The sequence below is a fragment of the Lepus europaeus genome, chromosome 18, assembly GCF_033115175.1.
Source record: "Lepus europaeus isolate LE1 chromosome 18, mLepTim1.pri, whole genome shotgun sequence".
Classification (NCBI taxonomy): domain Eukaryota; kingdom Metazoa; phylum Chordata; class Mammalia; order Lagomorpha; family Leporidae; genus Lepus; species Lepus europaeus.
This window is the reverse complement of record NC_084844.1, coordinates 35,196,450-35,215,497: the sequence shown is the minus strand read 5'-3', so window position 1 is coordinate 35,215,497 and position 19,048 is coordinate 35,196,450. Positions and strand designations below refer to the sequence as shown.

At 44.2% G+C, this 19,048-nt stretch overlaps 1 protein-coding gene across 1 annotated transcript in view; it reads right to left on the bottom strand.

The window, feature by feature from the left end:
- The window catches only part of INTS2 (integrator complex subunit 2), a 67,463-nt gene extending 50,371 nt beyond the window's left edge, over positions 1–17,092 (bottom strand). Inside the window, 11 exon segments of the mRNA XM_062215822.1 lie at positions 208–434; positions 4,880–5,053; positions 5,279–5,409; positions 10,487–10,600; positions 11,666–11,768; positions 14,364–14,502; positions 15,503–15,618; positions 15,620–15,709; positions 15,711–15,811; positions 15,910–15,977; positions 16,752–17,092. Of these exon segments, the coding sequence (XP_062071806.1) occupies positions 208–434; positions 4,880–5,053; positions 5,279–5,409; positions 10,487–10,600; positions 11,666–11,768; positions 14,364–14,502; positions 15,503–15,618; positions 15,620–15,709; positions 15,711–15,800 (1,184 nt within the window). The 5' untranslated portion in view covers positions 15,801–15,811; positions 15,910–15,977; positions 16,752–17,092.
- Between the last annotated feature and the right edge of the window lie 1,956 nt (positions 17,093–19,048).

The window sequence follows — 19,048 nt, the reverse complement described above, 5'->3', positions numbered from 1 at the left end:
CATAATTCTATTTATAACCAGACTAAAATAGATTAATTAATCCTTGTTGGGAATGATTGACTTTTTATTCTTGACATAGGCCAGCTCACTATCTTATTCAAATAAAAAACCCAAATGTTCTGAATAAAAGGCCCTTGGCTCACTTTCTTGAGATTAGAAACAAGAAAGTAAAATGACAAGAAGGTAAAATATCAAATTATTGAATACTTGAGTCCAGCGATCCCCATCAAAGCACAGTACAGACGTAAGAGTGCACTGGCTTTCACAACATGCTCTTCTTTCAGTCCTGAATACACAGACACATTGGGCTCCATGTCCACATCAGCTTCCTCCACAATGCGGGTACTTCTTACTGTGGGAAGAATGCCCATCAGCTCCAGAAGCAGCTGCCTTCTCATCTGCCAAAGGACAGAACTACTGGTCTCCTTCTTTCTCTGCAAGAAATGGAAATCACAAATGGAAGAGAGCATGGAGCATTAAGGAAGCTCATGCAGCTAATGCGCACTTTCAGAGGCAGCAAGCGAAGACTCGAGTCGTTAGGTCCCTGACACCCATGTGATAATCCACCCACATGGATTGAGTTCCTGGTTCTAGAATGTAGCCCTCTAGCCACTGTGGGCATCTGAAGAGTGAACCAGCGTAAAGGAGATCTCTGCCTCTCAGATAAACGAAAGTATCTAAAGTTTTAAAACAAATATAAATTTAAAAAGCAACCTCAAACAGAGCTCCCCATTTTTAAAGATTTATTTACTTATTAATTTGAAAGGCAGAGTTACAGAGAGAGGGAGCAGAGAGAGATCTTCCATCTGCTGGTTCACTCCCCAAAAGGGCGCAATGGCCAGAGCTGGGCCAGACTGAAGCCAAGAGTCAGGAACTTCTTCCAGGTCTCCCATATGGATGGCAGGGTCCCAAACAGTTGAGCCATCCTCTACTGCTTTCCCAGGCACAATAGCAGGGAGCTGGATCAGCATCAGAGCAGCCAGGTCTTCAACCAGCACACATATGGGAAGTCAGCATCACAGGCAGCACCTTTACCCACTACGCCACAACACCGCCCCCAAAGAGCTCTCCATTTAAACACCTGACGTTGACCCATCTGAAGAGGCTGCCTTAACTGCAAAATCCTATTTGAACCAATAAAACAGCCTCCAAATCCATGGGTTTGAAGAATGCTCTAGTCATTCTTATTTGGATCAGTTGCAAAGACTAAATGAATAGCAATCTGAATTGCATAGTATTTAAATCACTTTTAAATACGCAATGTAGTTTAGCAGAAAGTACTCAGAATTTGAAGATAAAAGACCTTGAATATCAACCTTAAGCTTTACTATCAGATGATCAGGGACTTTTCAGTAATTCAGTCAATCAACCTCTCTGACCTCCAATTTCCTTAGTGACAAGGAAATTAATACTTTACTAATATTTACCTTATCGAGCTCTTATAATTAAGCATTTATAAACCCCACAGGTCCTTAGGAAAGGATAATGTCTTAGTCATCTCTTACTCTGCAGAGCCTAACATTGTATCTGACATGTAGCAGGCACTAAATGTTAAGCAGACTAATGAAAGAAGCAAAGAAATCAAATATGAACGCAAGTCAAAACTATAGGGAGCTGAGGCCAGCACTGTGGCCTAGTGGGTTAAGCTGTCACCTGCAGTGACAGCATCTCATGTGGGCGCTGGTTCGAGTCCCAGCTGTTGCACTTTCAATCCAGTTCCCTGCTAATGTGCCTGGGAAAGCAGCGGAGGATGGCTCAAGTCCTTGGATCTCTGCACCCACATTGGAGACTCAGGAGGAGCTGCAGGCTCCTGCCTTCGATTGGCCCAGCTCCAGCCATTGCGGTCACTTGGGGAATGAACCAGCAGATGGAAGATCTCTCTTTCTCTCTCTCTTTCTGCCTCTGCCACTCTGCAACTTTGCCTTTCAAACAAATAAATAAATCTTAAAAAAAAAAAAAAAAAGACGTAGCCGGCGCCGCGGCTCACTAGGCTAATCCTCCGCCTTGCGGTGCCGGCACACCGGGTTCTAGTCCCGGTCGGGGCGCCGGTTCTGTCCCGGCTGCCCCTCTTCCAGGCCAGCTCTCTGCTGTGGCCAGGGAGTGCAGTGGAGGATGGCCCAAGTGCTTGGGCCCTGCACCCCATGGGAGACCAGGAGGAAGCACCTGGCTCCTGCCATCAGATCAGCGCGGTGTGCCGGCCGCAGCGCGCCAGCCGCGGCGGCCATTGGAGGGTGAACCAACGGCAAAGGAAGACCTTTCTCTCTGTCTCTCTCTCACTGTCCACTCTGCCTGTCAAAAAATAAATAAATAAATAAATAAAATTAAAAAAAAAAAAGACGAAAACTATAGAGAGCTAGGCAAATGTTAGCTGCTTATTATCTTAGAGGGTTTCTAAGCAAAGTATCATAAACCAGCTTGAATAATAACATTAAATTCAAAGGAGAAAGCTTATTGCATACAAAGGACAATTGCTGCAAAGTATATACATAGCCAGTAAAAGGTTGAAGAGCTAAAACAGATGTGGTACGTATAAGGGTACTTTAAAGAGTCTGTGGAAAAACGGAATTAAATTATAAGGCATTTGGGCCAGCGCCGCGGCTCAACAGGCTAATTCTCCGCCTTGCAGCGCTGGCACACCGCGTCTACCGCGGCGGCCATTGGAGGGTGAACCAACAGCAAAAAGGAAGACCTTTCTCTCTGTCTCTCTCTCTCACTATCCACTCTGCCTGTCAAAAAAAAAAAAAAAAATATATATATATATATATATGGCATTTGGCCTGCAGTTTAGATGCCCATGTCCCACAGTAAAGTTAAATGGGGTTCAGTTCCTACCTCCTCCTGACTCCAGCTGCCTTCTTTTTTTTTTTTTTTTTTTTCTTTTGACAGGCAGAGTGGACAGTGAGAGAGAGACAGAGAGAAAGGTCTTCCTTTGCTGTTGGTTCACCCTCCAACAGCCGCCGCGGCTAGCGCACTGCGGCCAGCGCACCGTGCTGATCCAAAGCCAGGAGCCAGGTGCTTCTCCTGGTCTTCCAAGGGGTGCAGGGCCCAAGCACTTGGGCCATCCTCCACTGCACTCCCAGGCCACAGCAGAGAGCTGGCCTGGAAGAGGGGCAACCGGGACAGAATCCGGTGCCCCGACCGGGACTAGAACCCGGTGTGCTGGCGCCACAGGCAGAGGATTAGCCTATTGAGCCACGGCGCCGGCCTCCAGCTGCCTTCTAATACAGACCCTGGGAGACGAGACAGTGGTAATGGCTCAAGTAATTGGGTTTGTAATACCCATGTGGAAGCCCTTTTGCCCCAGCCTAGCCCCAGTTGTTGTAGACATCTGGGGATTAAACTACTGGATGGAAACTCTCTTTCTCCTCCTCTCTCTGCCTCTCAAATAAAAGAAAAAAATATTTAATAAAATATAATTTTTTGGTGAAAAAAATTTTAAATCTATGCAGTTATTTCATAACATGTATTTTTGTGACCTTTAAAAAGACTATCCATATTCATGAATTCAAAATATTTCTTGCACCAAAATAAACTTACCTTCTAAGTTTTTATTTATTTGAATGGCAGAGAAACAGAAAAGAGAGAGTTCCCATCCTCTGGTTCACTCTCCAAATACAGGCAATGGCCAGGTTTTGGCCTCGCTAAAGCCAGGGACTCAATCCAGGTCTCCGATGTGTGGCAGGGACCCAATTGCTTGAGCCATCACCACTGCCTCCGAAGTTCTGCATTAGCAGGAAGATGGCGTCAGAGCTGGAGTTGTGTATCAAACCAAGGTAATCCAATACGAGATGCAGGCATCGTAACTGCTGGTTAAGTGCCTGTCCCTGAACTTTTCTTCCAATTCCATTTTCCATGAAATATTTGAAGGGCCCTCATACATACAATGGAACTTTATACACCCTTAAAAAGGAGGGAAGTTTTGATAAATGCTACAACATGGAAAAATCTGAAAATATTCCAGGTACAAAATGACAAATAGTCTATGATTATACTCATATGACATACCAAAATTGGTATAATCTAGAGACAGAGAGTAGAATGGGGATTACCAGAGGTACAGGGAAGAGAGCTATAAGGAGTTTATTATTTAATGGGTACAGACTTTCAGTTTGGAATGATTAAAATGTTCTGGAAATGAATAGTAGTGATGGTTATACAACACTATGAATATAGTTAACGTCATCACTGAATTGTACACTTAAAAATGATGAAATGGTAAATTTTTGTTTTGTATATTTTATAATAAAATATATTATGTATATATGTGTTTATGTACACACATCATATAATTGTTAAAATTACAGAACAACTTATTCTGAAAATCTAATGCAGCAGTTCTTGTGCAACTCAGAACACAAGAGTTCCCTAAAACTCTTTCAGAAGGTCCAGAAAGGCAAAAACATTTCCTTAATAATCCAGTTATTTGTCACTTTTCTCCCATTCTCTCACAAGTGTACAGTGTACTTTTCCAAAAACTTCTATAAACTAGGCTTGATGAGATTTGAAAAATTCTAAAATAATGCCATTCTTCTCACTAAACTTTTTTTGTTTTGAAAAATACTTTCCACTAAAAATATGTTATATTAAATAAGAAAGTTATGTTCATATTTAATAAGATTATTCTTTCTAAGTGAATTAAGTATTTCCAATATTTCAGTTTCAATCTCCAATACAGCAAATATCAATATCTAAAAACCATATAAACAAAAGTTCTTTCACACCTTAGAGATTTTTAAAAATGTAAAGAAGTCCCAGAAACTAAGTTTGAGAACTACTATCACAGCATGAACTACTATCACAGCATTTTAAAGAAATTTTGCCCTTGTAGTAATCATCAAAATATCCTGATCTTCTGCCTCTACCGATTTTTAACCCTCACCTGCTGTCCATTTCGGATAAAAGTTCCAAACCAAGTCCGGACTTTCGCATTTGTTCCAAGAAGCAAACCACTAACAAAACAAACCAAGTCACTCACTCCATCTTCACATGCTTCATTTTTAGTATGATCCAATGTCAAAGCCACTCCAAGACCTGGCAAGTGACACTCTTCTACCTAACACAACCAAGAAAACAAATTAAACTCCAGGTCATACAACAAAAGATGAGGAAGAAATTCAGAGGAAGAAATCTCACAAACATTAAAAACTCAAAGAGGAAAATAACTCCCCCAGAATATAATTCAAATTCCCAACACCTACAAGATTCCAAAGGCATCTGGAGAAAAATTCTTCATCCTGATAAAAAGCCCTTTGTCTCTTAAAAACAGCAGGTTTCTTACCACCATGCCCCGGACCTTGAGAGCCTGAGAAGGATTCATTTTACATAAGAAGCGTAAGGCATCTGTCCTGCGCCTTCCTCCGAGACTTTCTTCATCTTGTCGTTCTCCATTTTTGATCAGGCCTCTACAAACTAAATATTTAAGAGTCCCTATTACTTTAAGTTTCATAAGTAAGATGTCAGAAACCATTTTTTCAGCCTTAAGAATCAATAATTTATGAATATCAGACACTAAAGGAAAAGATCAGGGAACATGAAAGCACAGCATTAAAAATGGTCAAAATGATGCAAAGAATTAACAGAGATTTAAAACACAAAGAGAAACCCATGGGGCAGTACCATACTGTCAAACTTATTTGCAACTACAGTTGTACAAAGAAGAAAAGGGAATGGTAGGCAAAAATTAACTTGAAGAAATTTTTTCATGAACCTAGAAGTTCAATGAACCTCAAGCAGGACAAATACAAACAGAATGTCATACAAAGACACACCACATAAAAGAGAAAATCTCAAAAGTAACCACAGGAAAAAAGATAATAAACAAACAGAAGTAACCAGAGGAGAAAAACATTATGAAGGAACAAAGACAAAAAAACACAATAGAATGCTATCTTTTTTAAAAGTTTATTTATTTATTTTTAAAGATTTATTTATTTGAAAGAGAGAGGGGGAGAAAGAGATAGAGATTTTCCATCCACTGGTTCACTCCCCAGTGGCCACAACCGCCAGCACTGGCTCAGGCTAAACCAGGAGCTAGGAGCTTCCTCCGAGTCTCCCACGGGGGTGTCAGGGGCCCAGATACTTAGGCTGTCTTCCACTGCCTTTTCTAGGCCATAAGCAGGGTGTTGGATCAGAAGCACACAGCCAGGACATGAACTGTGGTGCTCACATGGAATTGCCAGCAGCTTTAACCGCTACACCACCAGCCTTTATTTATTTATTTAAAAGGCGGAGCAACAGGGGGACAGGGAGAAATTTTCCATCCATTGATTCACTCCCCAAATGCCCACCACAGCCAGGGCTGGGTCATGCTGAAGTCAGGAACACGGAACTCCATCCAGAGGTCCCAAGTAAGGGCAGCAACCCAAGTACTGAGCCATCACCTGCTGCCTCCCAGATGTACATTAGCAGAAAGCTGGATGCGAAGCAGAGATAGAACTGAATTCCAGGCACTCCAATATGGGATGCAGTATTCCAAGTGGCAACTTAACCCGATGTACCACAACACCCATCCCAGAGATCCTTCCACGCCTTTAAGAAACTGTCAACCTACAACTTTATGCCCAATGAAAATATCTTATAAAAAAGAAAGCAAAATGAAGAGTTCTTCCAAACCAAAGAAATCTGTGAAAACTTATTGCCAACAAATCTACACTACAAGAAATGAAGGAAGCAGTTTAAGCTAAGGGGAAATAACACAGAAGGAAATGTGAAACTACACAAAGGAATGATGTACACACGAAAAAGTAACTACTACTGGGGCCGGCATGGCAAAGCGGGTAAAGGTGCCACCTGTGACGCCAGCATCCCATGTGGCAATGATTTGTATCTTGGCTGCTCCACTTCCAATCCAGTTACTTGCTAATCATCCAGGGAAAACAGAAGATGACCCAAGTGCTTGGGCCACTGCACCCACATGGGAGACTCAAAAGTTCCTGGCTCCTGGCTTCAGTTTGGCCCAGCTCTGACTAATGCGGCCATTTGGGGAGTGAACCAGCCAGCAGATGGAAGCTTTTTCTCTCGTTCTCTGTTTCTCCCTTTCTCTCTGTAACTCTACCTTTCAAATAAATAAATAAATTGGGGCCGGCGCCGCGGCTCACTAGGCTAATTCTCCGCCTTGCGGCGCCGGCACACCGGGTTCTAGTCCCGGTCGGGGCACCGATCCTGTCCCGGTTGCCCCTCTTCCAGGCCAGTTCTCTGCTGTGGCCAGGGAGTGCAGTGGAGGATGGACCAAGTGCTTGGGCCCTGCACCCCATGGGAGACCAGGAGAAGCACCTGGCTCCTGCCAACGGAACAACGCGGTGCGCCGGCCACAGCGCGCCTACCGCGGCGGCCTTTGGAGGGTGAACCAACGGCAAAAGGAAGACCTTTCTCTCTGTCTCTCTCTCACTGTCCACTCTGCCTGTCAAAAAAATAAAATAAAAATAAATAAATAAATAAATAAATTGTAAAAAGAAAGAAAGAAAAGTAAATACTAGTCTAGCCAAACACTAATCATAAGAAAGTTGACATGGCTATATTATTATCAGATAAATCTGGCTTCAAAAGAAGGAACATATCAGAAAAATAGAATATTTCAGAATGAAGGAAAAAGGCTAACTTAATCAAAACAAACAATTCTAAATGCACATGGATCCAATAATAGAACTTCAAAGCACATGAAGCAAAAACCAACAAGACTGAAAGGAGAAACAGCTAAATCCACTACTAAGTTTTCAGATGTCAAAAATCCTCTTTCAGGAACTGATAAAACACACTGACAGTTTACAAAGAGTTTCACACATCATGTGATATTCAAAAAATCTCCAGAAATATAAGAGAGGGATCAGACTGTGGCACAGCAAGCTAAGCTGCCATCTGGGACAACTGCATCCCATACAGGAGTACCCGGGATATAGTTCTGCCTACGCTTCCAGGATCCAGGAGACAGAAGATGATGATCCAAGTACTTGGGTTCCAACCACCCATATTGTAGACCCAGATAGTCCCTAGCTCCTGGCACTGGCCTGACCCAGCCCTGGCTATCGCAGGCTTTTAGGGGATGAACCAGCAGATGGAAGATCTCTCTCTCTCTCTCTCTCTCTCTCTCTCTCTCTCTCTCTCTCTCTCTGCCTCTAATCCCCCTCTGTCACTATCTTTCAAATAAATAATCATTAAATATATATATGTATATATAAAGGAAATGTTATAATAGGCCCATTTTACAGATGAGAATTAAATATTTTGATTGTGATCACAGAATGTGTGACAAAAGCCAGGAATTATGACCCTAGACCTAGTATTTTTCCCTCTTAGCTCACAATTCACAAATTACCTTGCTTAATATATGCTTTTATTTTTATATCACTCAGACCCAGAAGCTTGCAATAGACATAGAAATTTTTAGATGATTCTTCTCAACTTCTATCCTATGCTTTTCTGCAAACTGACAGCAAAATAAAGTTAAAAACCCAGAGTCTGAATGCTGTTATTTCTGACTACCTATACCTCAAACTACTCTCTGAGTGTTTCACAAATGTCTATACCCCATTTGCTCCCAGACAATGGGAATTAAATCTTCTACTTCCTTGGTATTTTTTACTGTCATATTATAGCACTGATGACTAAAGGCAAAAAAGTATTTTGTTCCTACATACTCTCTAAACTTAAATTATCAAAGCCAATATAATTTTGAAATCTCTAAACTCAAAATTCTATAGTGAATGCTCACTGGTAAACTTTCTCTTTATTTGAAAGGCACACTTACAGGGAGATGGAGAGAGGGGGAGAGAGAGACACACACAGAGAGAGACCTTCCCTCTGCTCCCCAAATGGCCATAATGGTTAGGGCTGGGCCAGATGGAAGCCAGGAACCAGGAAGTTCTTCCAGGTCTCCCACATGGGTGCAGCGGGCCAAGAACTTGGGCCATCTTCTGCTGCTTTGCCAGATGCATTAGCAGGGAGCTCAATAGGAAAAGGAGCAGCTGGGACTCAAACCGACACCCATATAGGATACTGGTATCACAGAAAGCAGCTTTAAATGGGGCTGGCACTGTGGCATAGCAGGGAAAGCTGCTGCTTACAGTACAGGCATCTCATATGGATACCGGTTTGAGTTCTGGCTGCTCCACTTCTGATCCAGCTCTCTGCAATGGCCTGGGAAAGCAGCAGAGATGGCCCAAGTCCTTGGGCCCCTGCACCCGCATGGGGGACCCGGAAGAAGCTCCTGGCTTCGGATCGGCACAGCTCCAGCCGTTGCAGCCATCTGGGGAGTAAACCAGCAGACAGAAGACCTCTCTCTCTTTCTCTGCCTCTCCTCTCTCTGTGTAACTCTGACTTTCAAATAGATAAATAAATATTTAAAAAAAAACTTTGCAGGTTATGCCACAACACTGGCCCCACTGATAAACTTTCAAAAAATAAAAATCTGATGGAGCAGGCATTGAATCTACCACTTAAGACATCTGCAGGGCTGGCCCTGTGGTGTAGCAGGTAAAGCTGCCACCTGCAGTGCCAGCATCCCATATGGGTGCCAGTTCAAGTCACAGCCACTCCACTTATGATCCAGCTCTCTGCTATGGCCTGGGAAAGCAGTAGAAGATGGCTCAGGTCCTTGGGCCCCTGCACCCACGTGGGAGACCCGGAAAAGGCTCCTGGCTTTGGATCGGCAGAGCTCCAGCCACTGCAGCCAAATGGGGAGTGAACCAACAGACAGAAGACCTCTCTCTGCCTCTCCTTCTCTCTGTGTGTAACTCTTTCAAAAGAATAAATAAATCTTAAAAAAAAAAAAAAAAAGATGGTTGCATCAGAATACCTGTGTTCAACTTGTGGCTCTAGCTCCTCTCCATCTTTCTGCTAATGCAGACACTGGGAAGCAGTGGTGATGGCTCAAGTGTTTGGGTCTCTGCCACCTATGTAAGGTAGCTGGACTGAGTCTCTGGACTCCAGCTTCAGGCTGGCCCAGTCCTGACCATTGCAGACATTTGCAGAGTTAACCAGCAGATGGGAGAGCTCTATATATTTCTCTCTCATGCTCTTTTTCTCTCTGTATCCCTCCGCCTCTCAAATGAATATACACAGTTTTTTAAAAGATTTTATTTATATGAAAGGCAAAGTTAGAGAGAGAGGGAGACAGAGAGAGAGACCAGATGGCTATAACAGCAAGGGTCAGGTCAGGCTGAAGCCAGTAGCCATGAGCTTCTTCCAGGTCTCCCACCTGGGTGCCAGGGGCCCAAGTACTTGGACCATCTTCTGCTGCTTTCCCAGGTACATCAGCAGGGAGCTGGATCAGAAGAGCAGCAGCTGGGTCTCAAACTGACACCCATGTGGGATGTCAGCATTGCAGGCAGCAACTTTATCTGCTATGCCACAAAGCCGGTTCCCAATTTTTAAAAAAATAAAATAAAATCCAAAATAAAATCTCCTAAATGTTTCTTCTTAGGTCAAACCAATAAGTCCTGGACATGTCCAAGTTAATCTCTTCAATATCCCACTTTTAAATTATAATTACCTTCATTAAAACTATCAGGAACATTGGCCACCAAAAGACATAAGAACCAGGCACCATTTCTAACATGTAGCAAGGCCTCAGCTACATCCACTATGGGAAGTAAGGAAGGGAGTTCTATAAGAAAATAAAGTCAAGGTTATTATTAAAGAGATCATTATATTTTACACTGAAAGTCTGACAATTCACAAATATCATCGAAAAGCAATTAAAGTTCTTTCTTTTCATATAGAGTTGAGCTTCCCGTAAGATAGTCATTAGCAACACACATCTAACAGCTTCTGAACTGAACAGTACAACATGGAACATTGCACAAAGTTTTTCTAAACAATGCTTTTCTAAAGAATTATTTTCATGAACACTTTCTTTGCCTTTTTATGTCCTTCACGTTTTATTTCTATCATATATAAGAATCTGGAACATATAAAAATGCAAAAGAATAAAATTATCTCTATCTCGTCAAAGTTAAAAATATACTGTATTTTAATCTCTCCCATGGATATTGTTTTTGTTTTAATTTCTAAGAAAATTGGAGCTGGCACCGCAGTTCACTAGGCTAATCCTCCGCCTGCTGTGCCGGCACCCCAGGTTCTAATCCCTGTTGGGGCGCCAGATTCTGTCCCGGTTGCTCCTCTTCCAGTCCAGCTCTCTGCTGTGGCCCCGGAAGGCAGTGGAGGATGGCCCAAGTGCTTGGGCCCTGCACCCGCATGGGAGACCAGGAGGAAGCACCTGGCTCTGCCGCAGCGTGCCGGCCATGGCGGCCATTTTGGGGGTGAACCAACGGAAGGAAGACCTTTCTCTCTGTCTCTCTCTCTCACTGTCTAACTCTGCCTGTCAAAAAAATAAAAAAATAGAAAGAAAATTGGGATTAGATTCTACTTACTATTTTCTCCTTTAATTTTTTTCATTTAACATACTGGAGAAATTTTCCAAAATTATTAATGGGTATTAAAATCACCAAATCAAATATATCATTTTTGTATCTTTATAATATACCATACTCTGGCAATAATGTAGTTTACTTAATAATTTTCCTACTATCAATCATTTTTGCTTTAACTTTTAGGATACATTTTTATTAGAAGATTCTTAAAATAACACAACAGTCTAGGCTAAGAAGTTACACAATATCATTTAAGAGGAAAATGTACTCACAATGTATCTTAGCACTTAATACAATACCTGCTTGTAAAATACAAAGTACATCTGCAGCTTCCTCCAAATACACTGGACTCTCAAAGAGCTCAGAAGACTTGAAAAAAAATTCTCCATTGGATTCAGATACCTTAAAAAAAAAAAAAGACAGGAACTCTATTAAATTCAATATTGTGGTGCAGTGCATTAAGTCACTGCTAATGACACCTATATCCCATATCCCATATCAGAGTGCCACTGCAAGTCCTGGTTGGTCCATTTCCAATCCAGCTTTCTGCCAACACAGCAGGAAAGGAAACATACTTAGGTACTTCCCAAATGGAAGACTCAAATGGAGTTCTAAGTTCCTGGCTTTGGCCTTGCCTAGCCCCAGCTGTTGTGGACATTTGAGGCATGAACCAGTGGATGGAAGATCTCTCCATCTTTCTGTCTGTCTCTCCCTCTCTATCACTCTGCCTTTCAAATATATATATATATCTTTAAAAACAATAACAATTGCTATAATTTGGGTAATGAATGAAAGTGCTTACTATTTTTGTATTTATTGAGATCACACACCATGTCTCTTAATATTTCACTACTATACTACAGCACAATATACAGAACTTCATCAATTTCAACCAATTTAACCACAATTAGCACTCACATTAATTACTTTTCAGACCCAACAGTATTGGTCTCAAAAATAAATTTCTATTTAAATATTTGGAGACAACTGGAATTAAAGGATAAAGGAAGACAAAGAAATGAAATAGGGATGCTACCTACATAAAACATCACTTAACAAAAGCCAAAAAATACAAAATTTACACATTATAACAAAGGCAAATTCCTGTTCAATTCTAAAGATTTGTGTAGTAAACAGAGTTAAAACTCAGATCAACAAAAACACCCATGAACATTTTTTAAAATTTCATGCAGTAGTTTTGTCACCATATTTCCCATATGCTGAAGGGCACAAAGCTGAAAAAACCTGAAAACCTCCTAAACACGAAAGTCAGTTCTTTTATTATAGTCATCAAGTGAGGTATTAAAAAAAACACCCGACCAGCGCTGTGGCTTAACAGGCTAATCCTCCGCCTTGTGGCGCCAGCATACCGGGTTCTAGTCCCGGTTGGGGCGCCGGATTCTGTCCTGGCTGCCCCTCTTCCAGGCCAGCTCTCTGCTATGGCCTGGGAGTGCAGAGGAGGATAGCCCAAATCCTTGGGCCCTGCACCCGCATGGGAGACCAGGAGAAGTGCCTGGCTCCTGCCTTCGAATCAGCACTATGCGCTGGCCGCAGTGGCCATGAGAGGGTGAACCAAGGGCAAAAAGAAAGACTTTTCTCTCTGTCTCTCTCTCTCTCACTGTCCACTCTGCCTGTAAAAAACAAAAAACAAAAAAACAAAAAAACACCCCATCAGTGTCCTTAATACCTATTAGGGTACAAGAACAATTCAGTCAATCACCCTACTTCTAATTCAGCTTTGATACTTCCTAGTCACTGTTATATATGAAGTAATGGAGGCTCATCCATTGTCTAAATGAATCATTTAGGTTTTCTGTTATAATTCACTATAAATTAGATCCTATAAAAATATTATCAACTTTGGTTAATTTGTACAAATCCTGAGATAAATTCCTTATAATGTCAAGATGGGGCCAGTATTGTGGCACAGCAGATTAAGCTACTGCCTGTAATGCTGACATCCCATATGGATGCTGGATCAAGTCCTGGCTGCTATAACTTCCAATTCAGCTCCCTCCTAATGCATCTGGGAAAGCAGCAGAAGATGGCCCAATGGCTTGGGCCCTTGCATCCATGTGGGAGACCCAGATGGAGCTCCAGGCTCTGGCTTCAGCCAGGCTTAGCCCCAGCCATTGCAGCCATTTGGGGTGCAAAGCAGCAGATGGAAGATACCTCTCTCTCTAACTCGGCCTTTCAAATAAACAAAATAAAATCTTTAAAATGAAAGTCAAGAAGACCCTATACAGGGGCAGATGTTGTGTTGCAGGGGGTTAAGCTGCCTTGGAACACCCACATCTTAGAGCAGAGTGCCTGGGACCAAGTCCTGCCTCTGCTTGGGATCCAGCTTCTGCTAATGTACCTGAGAGGTAGTAAATGACAGCTCAAGTGCTTCAGTCCCTTCTGTCCACAGGGAAGACCAGATGGAGTCCATAGCTCCTGGCTCAGGCCCAAATATTGAGGGCATATGAACAGTGAACCAGCAGATAGATGACAGAGCACATTTTTTATCTTTATTTCTCTCTCATTCATTTCAAACTGATGAAAAATAAGTTCAGGGGCTGGCTCTGTAGCATAGTGGGTAAGGGCGCCATCTGCAGTGCTAGCATCCCATATGGGCACCGGTTCAAGTCCCGGCTGCTCCACTTCTGATTCAGCTCTCTGCTGTGGCCTAGGAAAGCAGTAGAAGATGGCCCAAGTCCTTGGGCCCCTGCATCCGCGTGGGAGACCTGGAATTAGCTCCTGGCTCCTGGCTTCGGATTGGCACAGCTCTGGCCGTTGTGGCCATCTGGAGAGTGAACCAGCGGATGAAAGAACTCTCTCCCTCTCCCTCTCCTCAATCTGTGTAACTCTGACTTTCAAATAAATAAATAAATCTTTAAAAAAGAAATACAAGTAGGAAAGGACACAGCCTGCCTGCCTTGTTGCCCTGTTCTTTACGACCTTTCTATATGTAGATATCAAAGCACAATACTTTGAGCTGTGCTCAAAAGGAATCACCTTGTTCATGATTGCCAACAGCTCACTAAGCACGAGACGCAATCGCCGAGGTGAATCACTGTGTTCAAACTCTAATGTCAGTCCATGCTGAAGCTGGGAAACCAGGATGCTCTCTCCACTGCCTCCTCCAAGTTTATGCCTAATGAAGCACAAACACATAAAACAACACGTATGAGAACACTTGTGTGGAAGCAATGCATAAAAATTATCTTTTATTAAAATAACCAACAAAAGAACATAAAAATTTTAAATACCTTCTATGACTTCTGATAATTATTTAGCTTACCTATCATCTCAGGGATTCACAACCTACATACATAAAGACTACATCACAACTGAAAGTTAACAATCACTTCCCTTGAAACTAGTGGGTTACTCTTGGATTCATTATGGGGGAGTTTGGGGGAGGACATAACATCTACCCAGAACCTTTGTGAACCAGCAAAAGTTTAAAAAGCTGGGGGCCAGCTCTTTGGCGCAGCGGGTAAAGCCATTGCCTGCAGTGCTGGCATCCCATAAGGGCGCCAGTTCGAGGCCCAGCTGCTTCTGATCCAGCTCTCTGCTATGGCCTGGGAAAGCAGTAGAAGATGGCCCAAGTCCTTGGGCCCCTGCACCCACATGGGAAGACTCGGAGGAAGCTCCTGGCTCCTGGCTTCAGATTGGCGCAGCTCCAGCCATTATGGCCATTTGGGGAGTGAACCAGTGGATGGAAGACCTCCCTCTCTCATTCTCTCTCTTTCTCTCTGCCTCTCCTTTTCTTTCTGTTTTACTCTGACTTTCAAATAAATAAATAAATCTTCAAAAAAAAAAAGTTTAAAAAGCTGCACAAATGATTCTAATACATCCTGTAATACACCCCTGCAATCTAGAGGGAATTACCCTAAACACTTCCCACAAAGTAACTGGCCACATCAGTTTAGCCGGACTACAACAGAATAAGGCCAAACTTCCACATGACATTTTTAAACACCCTAGGATTTTAACTACAAATAGAAAAGACCTAAGTAGAATAGTCTCTGAAGTTACATTCTCATTCTGTTTTCTGGAGGAGCTCTCCAAGCTCTGAGAAACCACCGAGGCCCTATTCCTCAGCCAATCTAAGCACATCCTGCTCTGCCCAGTGTATAACATAACGTTACCTAAGCTGTTGCTCTTTGCTGGCATCCTGCTCCAAAGCGTGGAAGTCCACCGACAGCAACGCAACGATGGAGTTGACGGCTTCCACTCCAGATAGAAGGCGGAGGATAAGCTTTTTTATCTTGAGCCCAGCTCTGGCTCTGGTCAGCAGGAGCACAAAGCGCCATCCGTACCAAACAGGGCAGGAGAAGTCTTAGTTCCGGATCACTTCAAAGACGCCAGGCGCACCACATCCACCTTCTGCATTGCCTCGAAAGCGAATGGGCTGACAAACTGAAGGCTTGCACATTCGGTCATCATCACTGTGGATCCTAGTGACAAAAAGAGAGAGAGTTGGGGTAGAACGTCCACAGGGTGTGAACACCTTCTTTTGAAAAACCCTGGGAAATGGGGTACATTTCTTACAGACCTCTCAATTGGCAACGTTCTGGACACAAAGACAAGGCTTTTTCTGTCTGCCTCTCTTCCTACTGCCACCTGGGGAAATAAGAAAACAGAGAATTTAATGCCTCTTCTAGCCTTTTCCACAGAACACAAAGCCTGGTGAGATACAGAAACAAGCCCAACATACTAGAACTAGTTAGTGGCAAAATCCAAGGCTCAGCCGTCATCACCCAAATCCCTGTGCGAGCCTTTTCTAAAACCGCTGCACTAGTCCCCCCAGCGCCACAAAAGCTAAGTAAGCGGCCACAGCTAAGACGGCTCCTCTTCCCCCACCCGCCTAGTTTCACAAGCCTCTCCGACACGGGGAAGGAGCTGCGGCTTCTCTCCCCACCTCCACCAGTGGAAACGCCAGACAGTCACCTCGCTGGCTACAGGCCACGGCACATTCATGGCTCTAAGGGCTACTCTTCCCTGCACCCCCTGCGTTATGGGTAAAAAGCACACGTGTAGGTTCAAGGAGCTGTGCCACGGGGAAAGAGGAGCGCCACTCGGGCAGCTGCCTGTCCTCAAGAGTCATCCAAAAAAAAAAAAAAAAAAAAGCAGCAACAGTTAGCCAGAGCCATCCCCTCTTAAGACCGACCGACTGGCAGCACCGTGGGTGCGAGGCGTGGGCAGCCACGCTGATTTGCTCTGACGCAGGAGGAGCTGGTCTTTGAACAAGAGGGCTGGGCGGCTGGGGCAGAGGCGCCAAGGCCGGTCCTGGCCCGGACAGAACCAGAAGCCGGTCCCTCGGGCTGAGAGAAGTCGAGCCGGTCGCCGACAAAGACCGGGGGACGCGCCGAGGCCTGAGAAGCGGACGCTTCGTACCTGAAGATCTACCCTCCAGCCTCACGGGACCCCACTGGGATTCTGCGTCCTACAGGCGGCCGCGGCAGAAATCGAGAGCGCGGTCCGAAGTTGGGCCTAGGCGGTAATCCGAATCCCCACACCCTAGCTGTGCCCGACCCGCTCTGGGCACCAAGCGCTCAACCGGGCGGTGGGCAAGACCGGGGGCAGGACGGGAACACCGCACCAGGGCAGAACCCAGGCTGGACGAAGGCAAAAGCCGAGGAGACTTTTTCAACCTGCGCCCAGCTCCTTCATTCATCCCCAGCGTCTGGCTCCCGTCGGCCACCGTACTGGCCTGAAAGGAAGAGTAGCTGCAAGAGGAAACCCAGAGACGACGGCGCCCGGGCGCCGGTGCGCGTGCGCGGCCCCGCCCCTTCCTCCGCCCGCGCGGTTCCCCGCCCGACTCCGGTTTGGAAGATGGAGTCCATCGGTTTTCCAGAGCTGTGTCCTTTTAGGCAAGCTACTAAGCCCCCTCGGAGCTTCAGTAACTTCGTCACAGGATTATCGAGGCGTTCAGAACACACAACGCGCCTGTGAGAGATGTTAACGTTGTCCCCACTATTGTTTGACCGGAACACTACGTAACCAGTCTGCACGCTTCTTTAAATCTTCCCCTGTGTCCTCCCAGCACCAGAATTCTAGAATCCCAGGATGTGGCGGAGAATTTAAAAAGAAATCGAATCTCAGGTCTCTCTCGATGTCCCCACCAGCGCCGTCCGAAGGCAGCGTCCTTAACTTAGGGTCCATAGATTCGTAGGATGTGGTTTCAGGAATTCCCTGGAATCTGTTCAAAATTATGAGTATCTGGTACTTCTGGAAAGAGGGCCCAAACCTCTCCAAGGTCTAAAATATAGCCACTAGCCTTTCTATAACGTCATGCTGTTGCTTCTACCTAGTTAAATCAACATGTGTTTGGGACCTTATATTTACCAAGAATCAACACTAAATAATACTTTACAGTTTGCAAGGCCTTAACAGATGAATAATCTCTTTTAAAATAAGGTCTGGCTTTCAAAATAGATCAGAGGAAGAAAAGCACTAATGTGTGTTTCAGTGTTTCTGACTTTGCTTCCACCTGACAAATCATTAAAATAATGTTTGTCAATGAAATAATTTTGAAAATAGTTATATAGACTCAGATTATATATACAATAATTAAATAGACCCTGCACCACTGGTCTGTAAGCTATCAAGTGTACTGCTTCCTCTCATGATGACTTCATTTTTTTTTTTTTTAAAGAAAAGGGGAATTTATTTGAAAGAGAGAAAAAGAGGGAGAGACAGAGATTTTCCATTCGCTGGTTCACACCCCAAATGGCCAAGACAGCTGGGGCCAGGCCAGGTCAAAGCCAGGAGCCAAGAGCTTCATCCGGATCTCCATGCGGGTGCTGGAGCCCAAGAACCTGGACCATCTTCCACTGCTTTCCCAGGTGCATTAGCAGAGAGCTGGCTGAGAAATGGAGCTGCTAGGACTTGAAACAACATTCAGAGCAGCTGCTGAAGTCACAAGCAACAGCTTAACTCACTAGGCCACAGCACCAAACCCCCTTACCTACTATCAAATCAATTTTTAAAACTTTTATTTCCATTTTATTTTAAAGGCAGAAAGACAGAAAGAGAAAATCATCTGTTAGTGCATTCCCCAAATGCCCACCAAGAGCTGGGACTGCTTCAGGCTGAAGCCAGGAGCCAGGAACTCAGACCAGGTTTCCATTGTAGGTGGCAGGGACCCAACGACTTGAATGTCATCTGTTGCCACCCAGGGTGCACATAAACAGAAAGCTAGATCAGGAGCAGGGGAGCCAGGACTTGAACCAAGCATCCCAATATGAGACGCCAGCATCCCAAGCAGCAACCTAACTCTTGTGCCAAATGCCTGCCCCAATTTTTAGAAAGACTTTGCAGCCCTAATGTTTAAATTAGGTAGATTCTCAAGTGCTAAAAAATAATCCTACAAATTAATTGTCTATATATCACATTTTTTTTTTTTGACAGGCAGAGTGGACAGTGAGAGAGACAGAAAGAAAGGTCTTCCTTTGCCGTTGGTTCACCCTCCATTGGCTGCTTCAGCCGGCGCGCTGCAGCCAGCACACCATGCTGATCCGAAGGCAGGAGCCAGGTGCTTATCCTGGTTGCCCATGGGGTGCAGGACCCAAGCACTTGGGCCATCCTCCACTGCACTCCCAGGCCACAGCAGAGAGCTGGCCTGGAAGAGGGGCAACCGGGACAGAATCCGGCGCCCTGACCAGGACCAGAACCCGGTGTGCCAACACCGC